The sequence below is a fragment of the Ascaphus truei genome, chromosome 3 (assembly GCF_040206685.1).
Source record: "Ascaphus truei isolate aAscTru1 chromosome 3, aAscTru1.hap1, whole genome shotgun sequence".
In the NCBI taxonomy this organism is placed as follows: Eukaryota; Metazoa; Chordata; class Amphibia; order Anura; family Ascaphidae; genus Ascaphus; species Ascaphus truei.
In genome coordinates, this window is record NC_134485.1 from 17,627,496 (window position 1) to 17,644,767 (window position 17,272).

The 17,272-nt window shown below is 39.5% G+C and overlaps 1 protein-coding gene across 1 annotated transcript; it reads right to left on the reverse strand.

The window, feature by feature from the left end:
* Window positions 1-2,817: 2,817 nt before the first annotated feature.
* Window positions 2,818-9,831, reverse strand: LOC142490876 (indolethylamine N-methyltransferase-like). Its single transcript, XM_075593289.1, has 3 exons — window positions 9,682-9,831; window positions 6,906-7,113; window positions 2,818-3,747 (listed from the first exon to the last, which is right to left on the reverse strand). Exons 1-3 carry the CDS (start codon window positions 9,824-9,826, stop codon window positions 3,318-3,320), a joined length of 783 nt encoding a protein of 260 aa, XP_075449404.1. The 5' UTR covers window positions 9,827-9,831; the 3' UTR covers window positions 2,818-3,317.
* Between the last annotated feature and the right edge of the window lie 7,441 nt (window positions 9,832-17,272).

Genomic DNA, 17,272 nt, shown 5'->3' on the forward strand with positions numbered 1-17,272 from the left:
GATTTTTTCTATTGATGGAATTGCATTCTGTTTCCACAAAGCTGCAGTCTCGCATCTCATTGCTGTTGCAAAATGTACTATTCATTTATTGCCTGCTCTGGACACTTCCCGAGTCGGTTTGAAAGCCATATTTTTTTAAGTGAAACGTAATTGCTGGCACACCTAAATTCTCATAGGACTAAACCTCCTTCATAGAGATGAAAATGCATCATGATAAGGCGTGACGATAAGGCACGCACACAATCGCACAGGCCACCGCTGGCTCAAAATTCACACAGCACTAAAAGTCGTTCATGCAGACGAAAATGCGATCAGGCAAGCAAACAGTACTTTTATAAGCAATCCTGCCACAGTACCAGTACTTTTATAAGCAAACCTGCCACCGTACCAGTACTTTTATACGCAAACCTGACACAGTACCTGTACTTTCATAAGCAAACCTGTATTCCAACAGATACTATGGAAATTTCTGCAGAAAAATAAATTACATTTTTCATTCAATCAAAAACATCCAAATCAAAACACAATTTCAGTAACAAAACACAAAGAAGTTTCACTTAGAACACGTGGGCTCAGCACACATTTAGTTTTTTTGGGATCTCACCCAGTATGTGGAGATTATTCTGGTATATACCAAAACATTTCTCAAAAAGGTACACAGCAATAAGTACATTTTGAAAAATAGCTGTCACCATAGAGATTGGATTGCAAATATACTCTGCAGCCAATTTAGAAGGATGAGACTGAATTGTTCAAAACTAGAAGTATTTGAGGAACAAGCATTTTTATTAGAGAAGAAATTCTTAGAAAGACAGTCTGATCCAGTAAAGGTAAATACAGCTGGAAATTGAGTTAGATAATAGGACAGGACCGTTATACTAAAAAAAACATGAGAAAAATAAGTTGACAGACAATTTTATTCCATTTATAATGCAGTTTAGTAGAGATTCCTCCAAGATTAATGATATTATTGGGAGACATTGGCATGTTCTTAAACAGGATAAAATACTTAGAGATTTTCCTACCATATTTACCACTAAAGCAAATCATTTAAAAGATAAATTAGCGCCTAGCATTTAAAAAAAATATTTTTTACGATTTGTGAAAACAATAACAGGCTTAATATGTAAGCAATAGGATTCTTTCAATTATATATAAAGAACTTTTAAAGATTTTCATTTTTTATAACCATTATTGTAAATTAGGTTTATAAAAAATATTGGAGAATATTTAGGTGGGTATTTTTGCATTTTCAATTAGAGTCTAATCAGTGGACAAGGTCAGAACAGGGAAATATTTACTCTTAGTACTGTATTTTGAGATCAATTTCCATTTTTTACTTTTATTTTTAATTTTATTTTTATTTTTACATTGTATGTTTATTGTATTAATTTAAAAAATGTTTACTTCTTGTTTTGTCGTATTTAATTAATTGGCGTTGTTTTTGCCGTATTTAATTAATTGACGTTATTTATTTGAGATACCAACTAGAACTTTGTAATTGGGATCCTGGGAATATTAGTGATTGTGCCATGATTTCATCATACTGCAAAGGTATATAAGAATAGAGACATTCAAGGTTACAATAGCCCCTGATGAAGCTCGCAGAGTGAAACATGTTGGGATATTGGACTTACGGTGGACACTAACCAGCTGGAGCCAGAGGAGAACTTTCATGCTTTCCAAAGTGACGGAACGATGCAAAGTGACGGCACGAGAGCAGTAGCAGTGTCTCATACGACCCATATTTGTGGTCAATATGTTGGATTTCCCCGGTGAATGTGTGAGTGCACCTAAATCCCCTTTCGATATATTTACAGTTGTGCGACCCTGGTTGAATTCTATGGTTTTACATATCAGGACATAATAAAAAATCATCTGTTCCTTAGCAGGTCTTAAAATTAGGTAAATGCAACCTCAGATGAACAACAGCACATGTGAAATATTACACTGTGTCATGATTTATTTAACAAAAATAAAGCCAAAATGGAGAAGCCATGTGTGAAAAACTAAGTACACCCTTACTGCTTCCATAGGAATTAAGATGCTAAATAGCAGAACACCCTAAGGTTGTGCATAGGAGAGCAAATACATTTAAAAATGTATTGGCTCTCACACTACTTAGGAGTCAGAATAATACAGGTACAGTAGAACACACTAGTGACTCACGAAAAAAAGGGTTTTTATAAGTATGGTGGCCGATGCTTAACATGTAATTACACCTTGGACAAACAGAGGTCTTTTACATCCAGTGTTAATAATAAAATATATCCGATTAGAAGTTTTATAAATTGTAATATAAAATTCCTAGTTTATGTTTTAACCTGTGTGTGCCGTCTTAAAATATGAAGGAAGGACAAAACTTACCCTAAAACAAAGATTTTTAGAAAACACGGGCAACATTCTTAAATGTGTTCTCAAACATGGAGTGTCCAGGCACTTCAAATTAAAGCACTATATGAACCCATGTGGACTATGCATAATAGGTATAGAACAAGTAGAGATGGGAACAAAGGATGGTAATAGATTTTTAAAATTGCGTCAGAGAGAAACCTTTTGGATACATGAATTAGGTACCCTATCACCAAGAGGTCTTAATGAGGAAATTGATTTAGTGTCATTTTTATGTTAACCCTGTATTTAGCTGTTTAATTTTAATTTTATATGTAATTTTAATATATATTGTAAAATGTTTTATTATTACAGTATTATAATATAATTCTATAATATTTTACGGGAGTAATGAGTATTGAGGATGGGAGAATCATTCGAAGATTGATAAAATAAAGAAGTATTTAATAAATCAAATAAACTGTAAATCTATTAGACCAATAGGGTGTCCCTATACTTGAAGGTACGTGCAATGACTCGAGTTGAGGTATATATGATACAATCAAATTATTTGAGGGGCAAAATTATTTTATTATAAAATTATCTCATTATAAGTGATTTGATTGCATTTATAGATAGCAGTTTTTTAATTTATTTTTAAAAATAAAAATTCAATATTAATTTTTTTCAAGTTTGCATACGTAAAACCTTGTGTCGCTGTTTAGGAAGTTTCTTATATTGTGTAAATAATATACCAGTGTGAATTTGTATATACATATGAATTTACATACCTATTATTTTTATATAGATGCAGAGTTTTCATTATCTATTAGGGTTAGCGTATATAGCGTACATAGCGTATTAATTCAATTGAAAACATAATGATGAAATGTCAATGATCTATTCTAAATTAAAGGGATATGGGTATTTTTCTCCCCTCTTATAAAAGAAATATTTATTAAACCTTTTAATTAATTAAATATTTATTAAACCTCCCTTTCCTTTTGAGCCCAAAAAACCCCTGCGTACTCATAATCTAACAAATGTGTGTTCTTTTTACTAGGCTGAAGATCAACACTTTTAATAACAAACCCTGTATCAGTAAGTGTCTTTCTTACAAATTCTTCATCACATTTTAGATAAAAAAACTTGTGTTCACCAATCATGTAATAAGACATAGAAATGAACAGAAATAGTATAATATGCCCTCCAACTTTTATCAGGGAGGATACTTTTTTCAGGTTGCTGCGATAAGCATCAAGATCTTTGCTCACAACCTCCAAGTAGGTGAAGGATAAGAGACAATCCACCGGTGGTAGAATGACTGGGTGTAGAGGGTTTTCTTTGGAGAAGTCACATATTAGAATACGCTTGATAGCTTTTCTTAATTGATCTTCCTTGTCCTGCCACATCGCACTTGGGGGAAAAAAAATCATTAATACATAACTACACAGCGGTGCTGATATTCACGTTCATGCATTTGTTATCTTAACTACAGTTGGAGTCATAGTTGCTTAAACTGTTCAATTGTTGTACTGTTTTGGAGTAATGTATATTACTGTTCTTGTTATCAGATCCAGGCAAATATTTACTAAGCAGCAATGCCTTAAGACACCTTTCAGAAACTTTATTTCCCAGATAAGAGAATGGGCTAAAAGATTTATTTCAGACCTGGAAGGTACTTTATAGTATAGTGGCGCTTAGTAAATATAGTCCATAACAAATAATTTGCTCGTGAACCTCAATGTGCATTTGCTTAAATCACCATGAATTTCTGACTATTAGCAAAATATTTTAAGGAAGGGTATTTCCCTATGTTAGAGATAATAAAATACATTGTCCGATACTTACTGAGCAGTGCTACTACATACTGTAAATCATTTTTTGATTAATATTTAGGAAGGTGATGCACCGAGTACTGTGTTACGTAACCTGCAAAACATTCTGTACCTCCAAGAGATTGGATATCATATTTACAGCGAGACATACACAATCTTAGCAAGCTCTAAACCCTGACCCACTGTATGATATATTTCATTGTGCAACTGCAGTGCTACTGGGAAAGAAATCTCAAATATACAACAGTAAACAAAGAAGCAATGCACATCCAATATGGCAAATTATGTAGTTCAATGTTATGTTATTTCTTCTGATAGGTAGCGGTCATTTAGTTAGATTTTTGGGCCAAAACATGTCAAGCCTGCAGCCATATGAACCTTTCAGCAAAGAGATTATATACATATATACATACATATAAAGCAGGGTCATCCCTGACTACTATTCTGCCCCTCTTCTGGCAGTAAGCCGTGGTACAGCAGGCGTGCCAGTAGTCATCATGGGGTTTTTCCCCTTCACTGGTTCTGCCCCTTGGTGTCAGAGGAGGCGGGTACAACAGGTTTGAGATTGCTCAATCCTGGGACAGACCTGGTGCCCTCTCCTGGCTGTACTAAATTGAGAGTGCCTTCACCCAGTTGAGGAAGGCAGGTCACACATTGGAGAGGCTGCATATTGGGCCTACTCTATTCCTCTTTCCCTTGGGAAAGAGTGAGTATGTACCTTACCTCTGCCTCCACTGGGGGAAGAGCTAGGATGGCTGCGGGTGCCCTTGGCATGTAGTGATGGTCCAGGGACCATCTTCAGTGATAGCTGACCTGACAGACTGTATCCAGCAGATGATTGCAGTGTAACTGTTACTGCAGAGTGTAGTAATAATCCTGTTCCTGTTTTGCAATATACCTCCTGCCTGGTGCGTGACCTTACTTGGGGAGAGGTAATAAGTTCTACCGTGGAAGATCACCTTCAGTTCCTGGAGTCCAAGGCAGATGGAGGCACTGCACTGCTAAGGAGATATGTGGGGTATGAACCCCAGGAGCCTGTTCCTGTGTCCCACTACTATCGGTGGACGACTCAGCCCTCCTGTTGCCAGCAGGTATATGCACCATACACCTTGTAATGGCCCCTGTGATGGTAGGGATAGCTGGCATTACAAAACTGGGATGAAGCCCAGCTAGCCACCCCTAAATCCATGTAACTTGGCCACCTATGTAAGGCTTATTTTGGTCAAATGTATTTAATATCTGGGGGAGAACAGGGAATGTATAATGCTCTATGTCTGTAAGAATGTATTTCAAAGTCTGTCATTGTTATTCCCTGTAAATGCAATCTCACATTTTAGTGAATCAACCTTGTTCTGTGATGTGATACGGAAGTCAGCCCAGTAAAGTGTACAGTAAATTGGATTATGTACTCTTTTCTTAGATAGCAGACTTGTAATGTGATTTGCATGTGAGTTGCATTCCTATGGAGTGGACTGTGATTTAATCAGCTGAGGTTCCTGCAGATAAATGTGTATTGAGACAATGGTTCGGAGCGTGGAGGTGTTACAGACATTTGGTGAGAGAGAGAGTGAAAAATCAGGGATGGGTTCTTAGCACGCCCTCTGACTGTTGTGGCAGAACCTAATCCATGCTCTGATTGTCCAGCAGCCCCCTCCCATGCAACGGATAGCCACAGAGGGCTATATAAGGGTGCTGCTGATCAGAGAATGAGATTTACCTTCAGAGAGACTGAGAGATACTCTGGAAAGGACCAACTGAGAGAGACTAACAGAGGGAGAGACACTCTGGGAAGGAGTATGGAGATTCCCTCAGAGGACCATCTGAGAGAGACTAACAGAGGGAGAGACACTCTTGGAAGGACTGTGGAGATTCCCTCAGAGGACCATCTGAGAGAGACTAACAGAGGGAGAGACACTCTGGGAAGGAGTGTGAAGATTCCCTCAAAAGAGCATCTGAGAGACAGAGAGACTGAGTCATTTTGTGAAGGAGTTTGATCTTGACTGTGACCAGCTGGAGATGTAACTCAGAGGGGCTGCTGTGTGATCAGCACTCTGAGATCCTGGACGAGAAGCGGACAGGGCAAGCCTTCTTGAAGCAGAGCCCATGCACCTAGCAAGCTAGAGTCTACTCCCCAGGCAGGCCCCCAGTTGTTATTGTATCTTGTTTTGTACATCTTTATTTTGTCTGCTGGCGTGCCAGAATAAACTCAATTTTATTTAACAACTTTGTCCTGTCTGGTGCTAGTGATCCCAGTGGTTTTGGTGTACTGTAAAATAACTTGTCTCCCGTGACAGCCCCTATCTGCAATTGGGTGGGGGAAACACCATTACTTACACCTACATATAAACATACATACATATATACAGTGTTCGACAAACCTATACATTTGCACGCCACGGGCGAGTGGATTTAACATCGTGGCGAGCTCCTATTGGCCCAAGCAGCACACGTGTGGTACTAGGTGGCGTGTAGATTTTTTTGTTTGGCGAGTAGATTTTTTGTGATTTGTCGACCACTGCATATATATACACATACATAAACACTTTCTGTTTTTTAAATGTTGATAATTAACTTTTTAAATAGATTAAAGGAAATGTATACATTTGAATAAAATACAGATTGCTTACATTTCATTACACAAATGAAAACATATTTCCATTCAAGTACTAATTTATTTCTTAAAAACTCAATGAAAGAAACACAAAAAAGATCAATTTAAGCATATTGTTTACTTACCCTTTACCCTCAAACTGACAAAGTAATTTGGAAGTGTGAGACCAATCAAAGGCGTCTGGCTCCTTATTCAGCCACTTTTCCAAATCCCTTTTGGCAGTTTCATTGGATTCGGCCACAATGATCTCCTGAAAGATCTCAGAGGCTGGTAAGAGATGATGTATAGCAGGACTTTTGGTGATATCAATTAATGATTTTCCTGTCACTTCACCTGCGGAAAATATAATAGTGTGATGACAATAAAGTCCAACAAAACATTTTGCAACAGGTAATTCTCATAAAAAGTGAAAATGATTTGGGCCAATGTCATAATTTTTGCAAAATATATACATTTTGTTAATAAAGAGAACTGCACAGGAGTGTTAATGTGTACAAAAACTTTCACAAAAAAGTGAATGAGACAGTGAGGGGGTAACTAGGCTCAATAATAAAGGTTAAGCCCACTTAGTTGCCCCTGATCCATGTTTTGTGGTCCTAGAGTGTTAGCTCTTGGACCTGGCTGTTACACATGCGTTACTGTGACTGTGTGTAAATTATGCGACAATAAAGAATTTTTGTGTTTTTGCCTTTCCAGGAGTGCCAGCATGCAGAAATTGCTTTGCTAGGAGTTTCAGGGTGGGTTTTGTGGAGAAAGTCTTTTCAGATTGTGGCTAGGTATCGGGGTCCTTGAGTTACGGGGTACCCCAAATATGTACCCGACAATCAGGTGCGATTCTCGGATACATTGAAGCCCAGTGCTCAAGTCAAAATCCTACCCTGGAAATGTTCTTGCGACTCACTGCCAGGGGTCCCTACTTTAGCCCAAACCAAAAAGGTAAAAAGGGCATAGGGGAACAAGGTAGCCCCAGAACGGTAACAGGGTCCCTAGTATAAGGGGGGTTGTCCTTTCATGCCCAGGTCACTCTGACCTGAGTATAGGGGTTCAGGGAGTGCTCCAGCTATGTGATAAAGCTGGAGGGTTTTATTTGTGTGCCAAATGTAAAGTCAGGTTTCTACAGTGTGGAAGGGATAAGGCTAGTAAGAGTAGAGGTTATATCTCGTTAGTCTATCTCTGACAACAGAAAGGGGGACTTAGACATTTTTAGCACAAGATACAGTGTAAATGTATATTTTATTAAAGGATTATATTTAATAGGTATATATGCTTATAACCTGTATTTGAACTGTGGGATTTTCAAGTCCCGGGTTCCAAGAGACCAGTTGGCCACCAAGCATGGTGCCACTGTGTCAGCTCTGGTCCCAGACTTGAAAGCCTCAGGGATTCCAAGGTGTCCCTTGTAACTGGAGTTACACCCAAGTACCCACGACCTGGTATAACAAAGGGCTATCTGGCCACCATTTGCCTAGCCACAGACTTTGAAGAGCCTGGCACAGCGGGGGGCTCAATATGCTAAGAGGCAGAGGTGCCAGGTTGGCGCATGCCAGTTAGCAGAATTGAAATTGGATGCCCGCCCAGCTTCAGAATACCGGCAAATCGGTGATTGACTGGCAGAGAAATTCCCATGCGCTGATTGGCTGTAGTGTTTTGTGAATGGGACTCTAAAACCTAGAAGAAACCTAGCAGCCAATTAGGACCTCAGATTCTAAGCGCCAAACCACCATCGGCAAATTCAAGATCCCAAAAAGATGCTCTGAGGGCAATAGATGCGAGCCGGCTTCAGAGATTTAAAGGCGAGAAATTTTCGAAGTCCCGCATTTCAGGAGCCAAGTTCTGAAAACAGAACGTAGCGGTCACGGCGGGAACTGCATGCCGAATTGAGTTCCAGGACGTTTGTGAGGACCTCCCGGTCATTGGAAAGAGCTCGTACAGACTTCATTTTGTAGCTATTTGGACTAGGAAAGTTTAGTTCGTTAACCCAGATCCCCAGTAAGTGTGTTTTCTATTGCATATTGTAATCCACTCTGTGTATGTCTTTTCCTGGAATGAATTACAATTTATTTAACCTGCTTCTTTTGCTCAATCATATGATCTCAGTATAAAAGGTGTAAATTGCCCTGTCTCCCGTGACAGTGAACCTCTTGGCAAAATATTGACAAACCAAACTGGGACACATTCTCTGGCCGCATGCTGATGGGCGGGGAACACAATTGGAGCAAACTACTCAATACATTGATACAGGATAAAAATGCCCCCATTTTTTTCTATCACAACTACTTTGATACTGAGGGGGCTATTTCCTAAACTCTCCAGGCTGCAAAGGAATGCAAATAGAATTGTTAACAACGTAAAAATCCCAATTCATTACATAAGATTCCTTTCCTCTGATAAATATGGGGATTTTCCCCCCATTTATGCAGTTAGAAGACCTTAATAAATAGGCCCCAGAGACCCCAGAGGTTGGGATTCACTACCCTCTGTTATGAATCCCAAGGGCGGCTTCAGCATTATCTCCCATTCAAATCAATTGTAGATAATGTCAGATCTGCTGCATTGTCCTGTAACAGAGGTTAGTGAATAAGGGGGTAAGAGGTCAGATTCCCTTGTATGTTTATCCCACCACTTTGGACAGTAAATTGTTCTTATTCCCTATTTAAGACCATATTCAGAGGTTGGGTCCAATGCAATGAATTCACTACTTAATCTAGTGCAGGTCTTTTAAATGAAATTAAAAAAAAAATATTTAAACAGTGCAGTTCCTGCAAACTGCATAAAATGTAATACAAAATAATACTTTTAGTTTTATGTGTTCTAAGCAAAATCACATAATGTCACTTAGGAAGATCCTATGTATGCCACTTTGTATTTTCCATACCCTTAATAAAAATGGAATATACACACCTGAACTGAATATTTTATATATTTTTTTTAGAACAAAGGGTTGCGCGTCATCTGCTGTAACACTTGTTTCTGAAAGATATGTTTCTACTGCCAATTTTGTATCATATTCTTCATCATGGTAGTGTTTATGGAGACTGGAATCCATTCTGTTTTTCTGAGTAGAAGCGATAGCTCTTCTGTAATAGTTTAGTTATCAGCTGAGCTGGTATATATATACAGATATTTAATTAAAGTCTGCTGAGTGTCTATTTGCTTTTTCAAATAGTTATTTACAAAAGGGTCTGGTGACTTGCTGTTTGATAAATAGATCAGAAAAGGGGGGAAGGAAAACACAAAATGGATGTGTCTCCTAAAAGAATTCACTCTACTGCACTCCTACTTAATATAAAATTTAAGTTTTAATATAATTACGTAAAACATATGTTACCAAATCGTTGTGTATTGTGCATTAAAAATAAATTAAATTATCAGAACCAGCGTCCGTGTCAGTGATTGTACGTGGAATAATCTCAGACAGCAAATTATATTCGAGATAGCAGGACACAAAACGCTAATAGTCAGGGTATAAACCCCTCTGGGATACCTATGAGACCAGGTACATATATATATATGTATAGGTGTAACTAACGAACTCAGTGAATGATTGTGTCATAGGAGTACTGCAATCCTGCTAGGACTTATGAACCACAGAGCACTAAGAGATGTTAGTTTGGGGATGACTATCTACCCAGCTGGTTAGTTAAACTAGATCCAGTCCAACAAGACGCGGAAATACAACATGACTCCTTACCGTGGAGCTTTATTCCATTTGGGACAGCGTAAGTAAGCCGCGTCTGTCTGTCTGTCTGGTCTGCAGCCCAAAGGCCTTTCCTCTTCCCTCTTTTGAAGCAGATAGGCTAGCTTAATTAGGATAACCTGTGGACTGCCTATCCAGTTGAGTTAACCCCTCGTATACTGGAAAGCAGGCATTGTGCAACTTCCTACTAATATACACAGAGTCTATGACTCTGTCACATATGCCCCCCCCCCCAGTATAACATTACTGTGTGGAGCGGCCCATGCACCGAGACTGTGCACTCTAGAAAGTGCATCCGCATTACTGTGCAGTATGCCTGGTCGATGATGAAGTGTAAAATTTAAGGGTTGTATTGACAGAAACCAGCGGGTAACCCTAGAGTTATTTTCTTTGTTTCTATGCATCCACTGTAAGGGTGCATGGTCTGTAATACGAGTGAAAGACCCGCCTAAGAGGTAATACTTTAAAGTGTCTGTCGCCCACTTTACGGCCAAGCATTCTTTTTATACTGTGGCATACCTTTATTCGCAGGGACACAATTTACGACTTAAATACAAGACCGGGTGTTCCTTATCTCCTACAAACTGGGACAGGATTACCCTGAGACTTAATTCAGAGGCATGAGTTTGCAGAAAAAAATCCTTTGTAAAATCCGGGGCTACCAAGACTGGGTGACTACAGAGCGCTGTACATGGTACAGGAACCAATCGAATGTACCACGTGGTATATCACACATTCTGATTGGTTTCTGTACCATGTGATGGCAGCCATTTTTTAAAGGCTGTGACATCATCCCTTAAAGACGATGTCACAGCCTTTTAAAAAAAACGGAAGGTGTCACATGGAACTTCAACAGATCGGATTGGGGACAATCCGATTGGTTGTAGTACCATATGATGGTAGCCATTTTGTTTTAAATACCTTAAAGAAGATGTCACATCCTTAAAAAAACAAAAAAAAAACCTGTCACATGGTACAAAATCAAAGCGGATTGGAGCTGTACCATCTGACAATGTGATGTCACAGGCCTTATACAGTGGCCACCGCCTTTATGCTAATGCGGCCGGATCCACGGCGCTCTGATAACCGCAGACAGATGCAGTATTTTTTTTTTTTCGGAATATCTTCCGGTATTTTAGCGCTCGTAATATTAGCATTTTATTATTGCTGTCTGCAATACTGCAATACCGTCTAAAAACTCAGGGGGGCGTTCGCGAGCTGTTGTCTTCAAAGTTTAATACTTTAGCAGTTCAACCTATGTCAGTACACTGTCTGCATGTGCGCGTGCAGTAATTTTAAATTTGCATATTTATAAATACATGTGCAGTGCTGTATGTCTCATTTGAACATTGTTGAAACGCATTGGCGTGTACTGTAACAGTATCACATTTCGGCATATACAGCACTCTCTCCTCGCTCGCCCCCGCACACACACAGGCTAATTTACTGCACTGCAGTATTTCAACTTCGTATCTTATCCACAGTACAGTACACCTCTCCCACACCATTCCTTTGAATGTCTGTCTTTCTGGTTTCAATCACATTCCTGCTCGCTAGCTGATGATTACTGCGCATGCGTCTACAGTATTTGCATAAAAATTGACATATTTATACATGCATGTGCAGTGCTGTACAGTATGTCTCATTTGAACATTGTTGAAACACTGTAACAGTATCAGATTTCAGCATATACAGCGCTCTCCCCCCCACACACATGCTAATTTACTGCATTGCAGTATTTCAACTTATTATCTTATCTACAGTACAGTACACCTCTCCCACACCATTTCTTTGAATATCTGTCTTTCTGGTTTCAATCACATTCCTTTTCGTCCTTTTTTATTTTTATTTTCTCCCCTGCCTAAACCATGTGTAATCCTCTTTGGGAAGGGAGATAGCTGATGATTACTGCACATGCATCTATACTTTCACCACTGCTTGCTTGCAAAGTTCAAGAGTGTGTGACAAAAAAAAAAAAAAAATCCGTCCTTTTTTTTTTTTTTTCTCCCCTGCCTAAACCATCTGGATATTACGATAATCAGTCTGTGCTGTAGCTTTTGCCTGCGACACTGTGCAATATAAAAATACAAATATAGAATCAGAACCTGGCGCGTGAGTGTATAAAATAGTGTATAGTTCAATAAAGGATATGTGAAAATGTGATTGAAGTCCTTATTCTTGCAGACTTGAGTGGTTAGCCGATGAGAATTGAACTCAAAAACACAGTTCTTCACAGTGTGATGTTACCCTGTAGATGTGAGACATGAAGCAGGGAAAAAAACATTGCGCAGTATTGTTTAACAGCCAAATGTACCCTTGTTCTTTGAACTCAATTGATTGCCTACTTACTAGAAGTGGACAGGTCACATACAGGGGAGAGAAACTGTGTGTGGAGTCTTCCGAGTCCAAGCTGCTTTGGGTATAACACGAACCCCTCGTGGTGTCCTCAGCTTCAGTGGATGCGACACTGTGCGTTTGACTGCACACGGTTGAATTGTGTCGTTTTTATGTACCTGTATTTGGGGGTGTGGGGATCAAATTATTATGATGACCTGCCTGTTGAAAATATGCCATGTCTTTAAACTGCAGTACAGCTAATCCTTCATGCAGCTGTACCTTGTACCCCCCTCCCCCCCGCAGACACACACAGGGCTCGCTCTTATCGACACCTCTACAGAGCCATTCAAAGCTTGTCATTGTGTTTTTAATCCATCCCTAGCCGAGCATCACCTCTCTGCGCCTGCGTGTAATCCTCTTTGGGATGGGAGCTAGCTGATGATTACTGCGCATGCGTCTATACCTTCACCACTGCTTGCTTGCAAAGTTCAAGAGTGAGTGACAAAAAAATTATTATTTTTTTCGTCCTTTTTTATTTTTATTTTCTCCCCTGCCTAAACCATTTGGATATTACGATAATCAACCTGTGCTGTAGCTTTTGCCTGCGACACTGCGTTTGACTGCACACAGTTGAATTGTGTGGTTTTTATGTACCTTTATTTGGGGGTGTGGGGATCAAATTAATATGATGACCTGCCTGTTGAAAATATGTAATGTCTTTGAACTGCAGTACAGCTAATCCTTCGTGCAGCTGTACCCTATACCCCCCTCCCCCCTGCAGACACACACAGGGCTCGCTGTTATCAACACCTCTACAGAGCCATTCCGTTTTTCTAAAGCTTGTCATTGTATTTTTAATCCATCCCTAGCCGAGCATCACCTCTCTGCGCCTGCGTGCCTACCATTCATTCATTTTCCTATTTTTGGCTTTGAGTCACTGTAATCCTCTTTGGGAAGGGAGGTAGCTGATCATTACTGCGCATGACTCACCCATCCACCCCCCCAACCCTTTGAGGCTGTATTTATGGTAACGCTTGCGATAATCCCTTCTCGAATCTGATATGTAAATCTGATTTGCACAGCACTGTGAAATTGAGAGTAAAAAAAACATAATCTGATTCATGTTTTTGATGCAGTAAGTTACCACTTTTTGTCATTCTTTCTTTTTCTTTGGTGTAGGTGTGGGGGGGGGGTATCAATGATTATGATTATCATGAATGTAAAGAAATATTTATTTTATTTTATCAGGAACAAAAAATACAAATATACAAATAATCATGAATAATACAAAATGCAGTCTTTATTCAGTTCTTCATGAATAATGCACATTGATAATAATATTAATTAATAATATATAATAATATATTTAATAATATAAAATGTTCCTTCTTTATCTTCTTCTTCATTCTGTGTAGTTCATTGAGAGTGGGGAGGTTTTGTGTACATCATGAATGTAGTTTAGATACACTTTACTGTACACACAGTTCACACAATGTACACCTGAAACCCGCCTCCCCCTTTCCATCCTTTTTTTCTCTGAAAAGACAAGAAAATAAAAAAATAGTGCGGTTAGGTGGATATTATGGCATTGTGTACTGTTTAGCTACTCCATATTGGACTACGGTATGTCAAACAAGTCTACACTTGAACTACTGTACACTGTAACTACTGTTAAATACTTTGCAACCAGATGGCTAGTGCTGCTCTCTCAGGAAAGAAAACAACTGTGCAGTTACTGTAGGTGCATATTATGGCATTGTGTACTGTATACTGTAGCTACTCCATATTGGACAAATTTGTTATAATGCATGTATTGTTTACTACCATTATCGTTTTTCACATATATGATTTTTATTATTTTCATTTTTTATGGTTATTTATATATTTTCTATATATACATATTTTTTTGTCCCCTTTAGCATTTACTTGTTTTAAATATTATCCATTATTATCATTATTTTCAAACATAAAAACATTACTTGTCATGATTCATCATGAATTTGTTACAGATACAGTAGAGGAACATTTCTATTTGTTGTTCTTACACATATCTTTATACATGTGGGTGAGCATATTTACCAATAGAGCCCTATCATTTATTTATTTTTTTCTTTTTCACTTGAATCATCACTTTTTACACATGTTCCCTTTCTCTGTGATAGATTGTGGGTGCACATATTAGTCTCAATCGGGCGTGACGTCGGCTCTCTTGCATAATACACTCCCCACTGATTAATGTGGGCGGGACAACTGAGTGAGTAGCGTGACGTCACTTCCTGTTTTGATTTCTATATCAGGATAATGCAACACGAGTGAAAGCACTCTTTGACAAAGTCCCTGTGCGGACGAAACGCATCAGAGTGCTGAGGGGGGACCCCTTCTCCCCTTTTTTATCCATGTTTGCCGGGAACCAATAAAGGCTTTTATAATTTTTGCACAGTCCAGCCTTCTTGCCATTTTTTGTCCAAGCAGTGAATGCTGATTACTTTCCTATGGAGAGGATATCCTGCTACTTTATTGCTCACAAGCCTGGAGCACGCCAACTGGAACAGACCAATGAAAGAACTGAGTAAGTTTATTTCCTATTCTTAAGCACCCCAGGGGAACAGCCACTTTTAGTGCACTATTTATACATTTGAGGGGTCCCTAGCAGGTTACTTAACCTACTGGGTCAACCCTCTGTATGTTGCCAGGCTGCTCCCATACTAGGGGAGAGTCAGTAGACTCATTTGCTGTTCATCATATGCAGTGGTCGACAAATCACCAAAAAATCTACTCGCCGAACAAAAAAATCTACTCGCCATCTAGTACCACACGTGTGCTGCTTGGGCCAATAGGAGCTCGCCATGATGTTAAATCCACTCGCCCGGGCGTGCAAATGTATAGGTTTGTCGAACACTGATCATATGTGTTAACCCCTTATGGTCTGTTATCATGTTGCTGATTTAAATGGACTTCATATACCTGGAGTGAATCTCTGCAGCACAAGGAAATTTGAAGGGGCTCTACCCTTTTATGAGTGTTCCAGTACTGTCAAACTAGTCTACACTGGAACTACTGTATACTGTGACTACTGTTACATACTTTGTAACCAGATGGCTAGTGCTGCTCTCTCCGGAAAGGAAAAATCTGGGCCATACTTGCCTGTATCATACTGTACTTTTAATACTACAGTACAGTACTATACCATTCTACCTTCCTGATGCTTGCCCATTACGCGCAATCACAATGGGCAACACAGTCGCAATATGGTCAATATATTTATTGCATCGTTCCACGGTGAGTACATCATTCCAAAAACTCATTGGGGCCTATGCAGAGAGCAGCGCTATTTCGAAATTCGCCATTTTTTGGAGAAAATCGCGCAGAAAGCAGCAGAAAATGGCGAGTTCCGAAAAACGCGCCAATTTTTCTTTTCTATTTGTAAAACTCGCCTCGCGGCTGGCGAGAACCTCAATCTCGCCAGTTTTAAAAATATCCGTATGCAGAGAGGCGCGAACGTCATCTAGCGGCTGTTCGCGCCAATAAAATGGCGCGATTGTCTCCTTTTTGCCTCGCCAGAAAAAACTGGCAAGAAGCTGCCGCTCGCGGCCATTGCAAAGGGAAAAAAAAGGCGCGAATTTGTTTTTACACGTTTCTGAAGCGCGCATCTCGCCAATTTAAACTCGCCACACGCATCCATGTTAAACATAGCAGAATTCGCACTTTTCTGCATATGGAGAATAAAACTCTCCAAAAAAGCTACTTTTTAATAAATTCGCCAATTTTAAAATTCGCTGCTCTCTGCATAGGCCCCATTATGCCTTGCGCCAGCTCCTCCTTCTTGGAGGGTTTCATGACTTTTCGGATATGGTCCTTCAGCTGATGCCAGACCATTTCGATAGGATTGAAGTCTGGCGATCTGTCATTGGAGGGGGGAAAAAAGGACAATTAGTTAAAGAGATACAGTACACAGTAAAAACAGTGGGAAAAGATGAGACACGGTTATCGCACTTACTCCGCTGGCGTCTTCACCCAGTTGATACCGCGCTCAAGGATATGCGCTGTTGACGCAGTGTGCTTCGGATCGTTATCCTGGTAGAAACGGTGACCATCTGGGAACTCGCGTGTGATGTATTCCACAATCTCAGGCACAATTTTCTCTTGGAAAAAAGCTTTATTCATGATTTCTATAACAAGAAAATGAAAGTGCTCGAAAAACTGCACAATAGTACAGTACAGTGCATAAGGCAAAAGAGTGTGACATACATTTTACTGTAACTTCAAAGATGACGATGCATGCTGGTCCACGCCTAGAGATGGCACCCCACACATGCATCTTCACTGGGTGTTTCAGACGCGGCTTCATAGATATGCAACCTTTTTTTGTGGAATGCAAAGGTGGCAAATCTCTCCAGCGAAACAGTAAACTCGTCAGTGAAGATGCAATCCTGGAAAATTACTCCACTGTCAATCCAT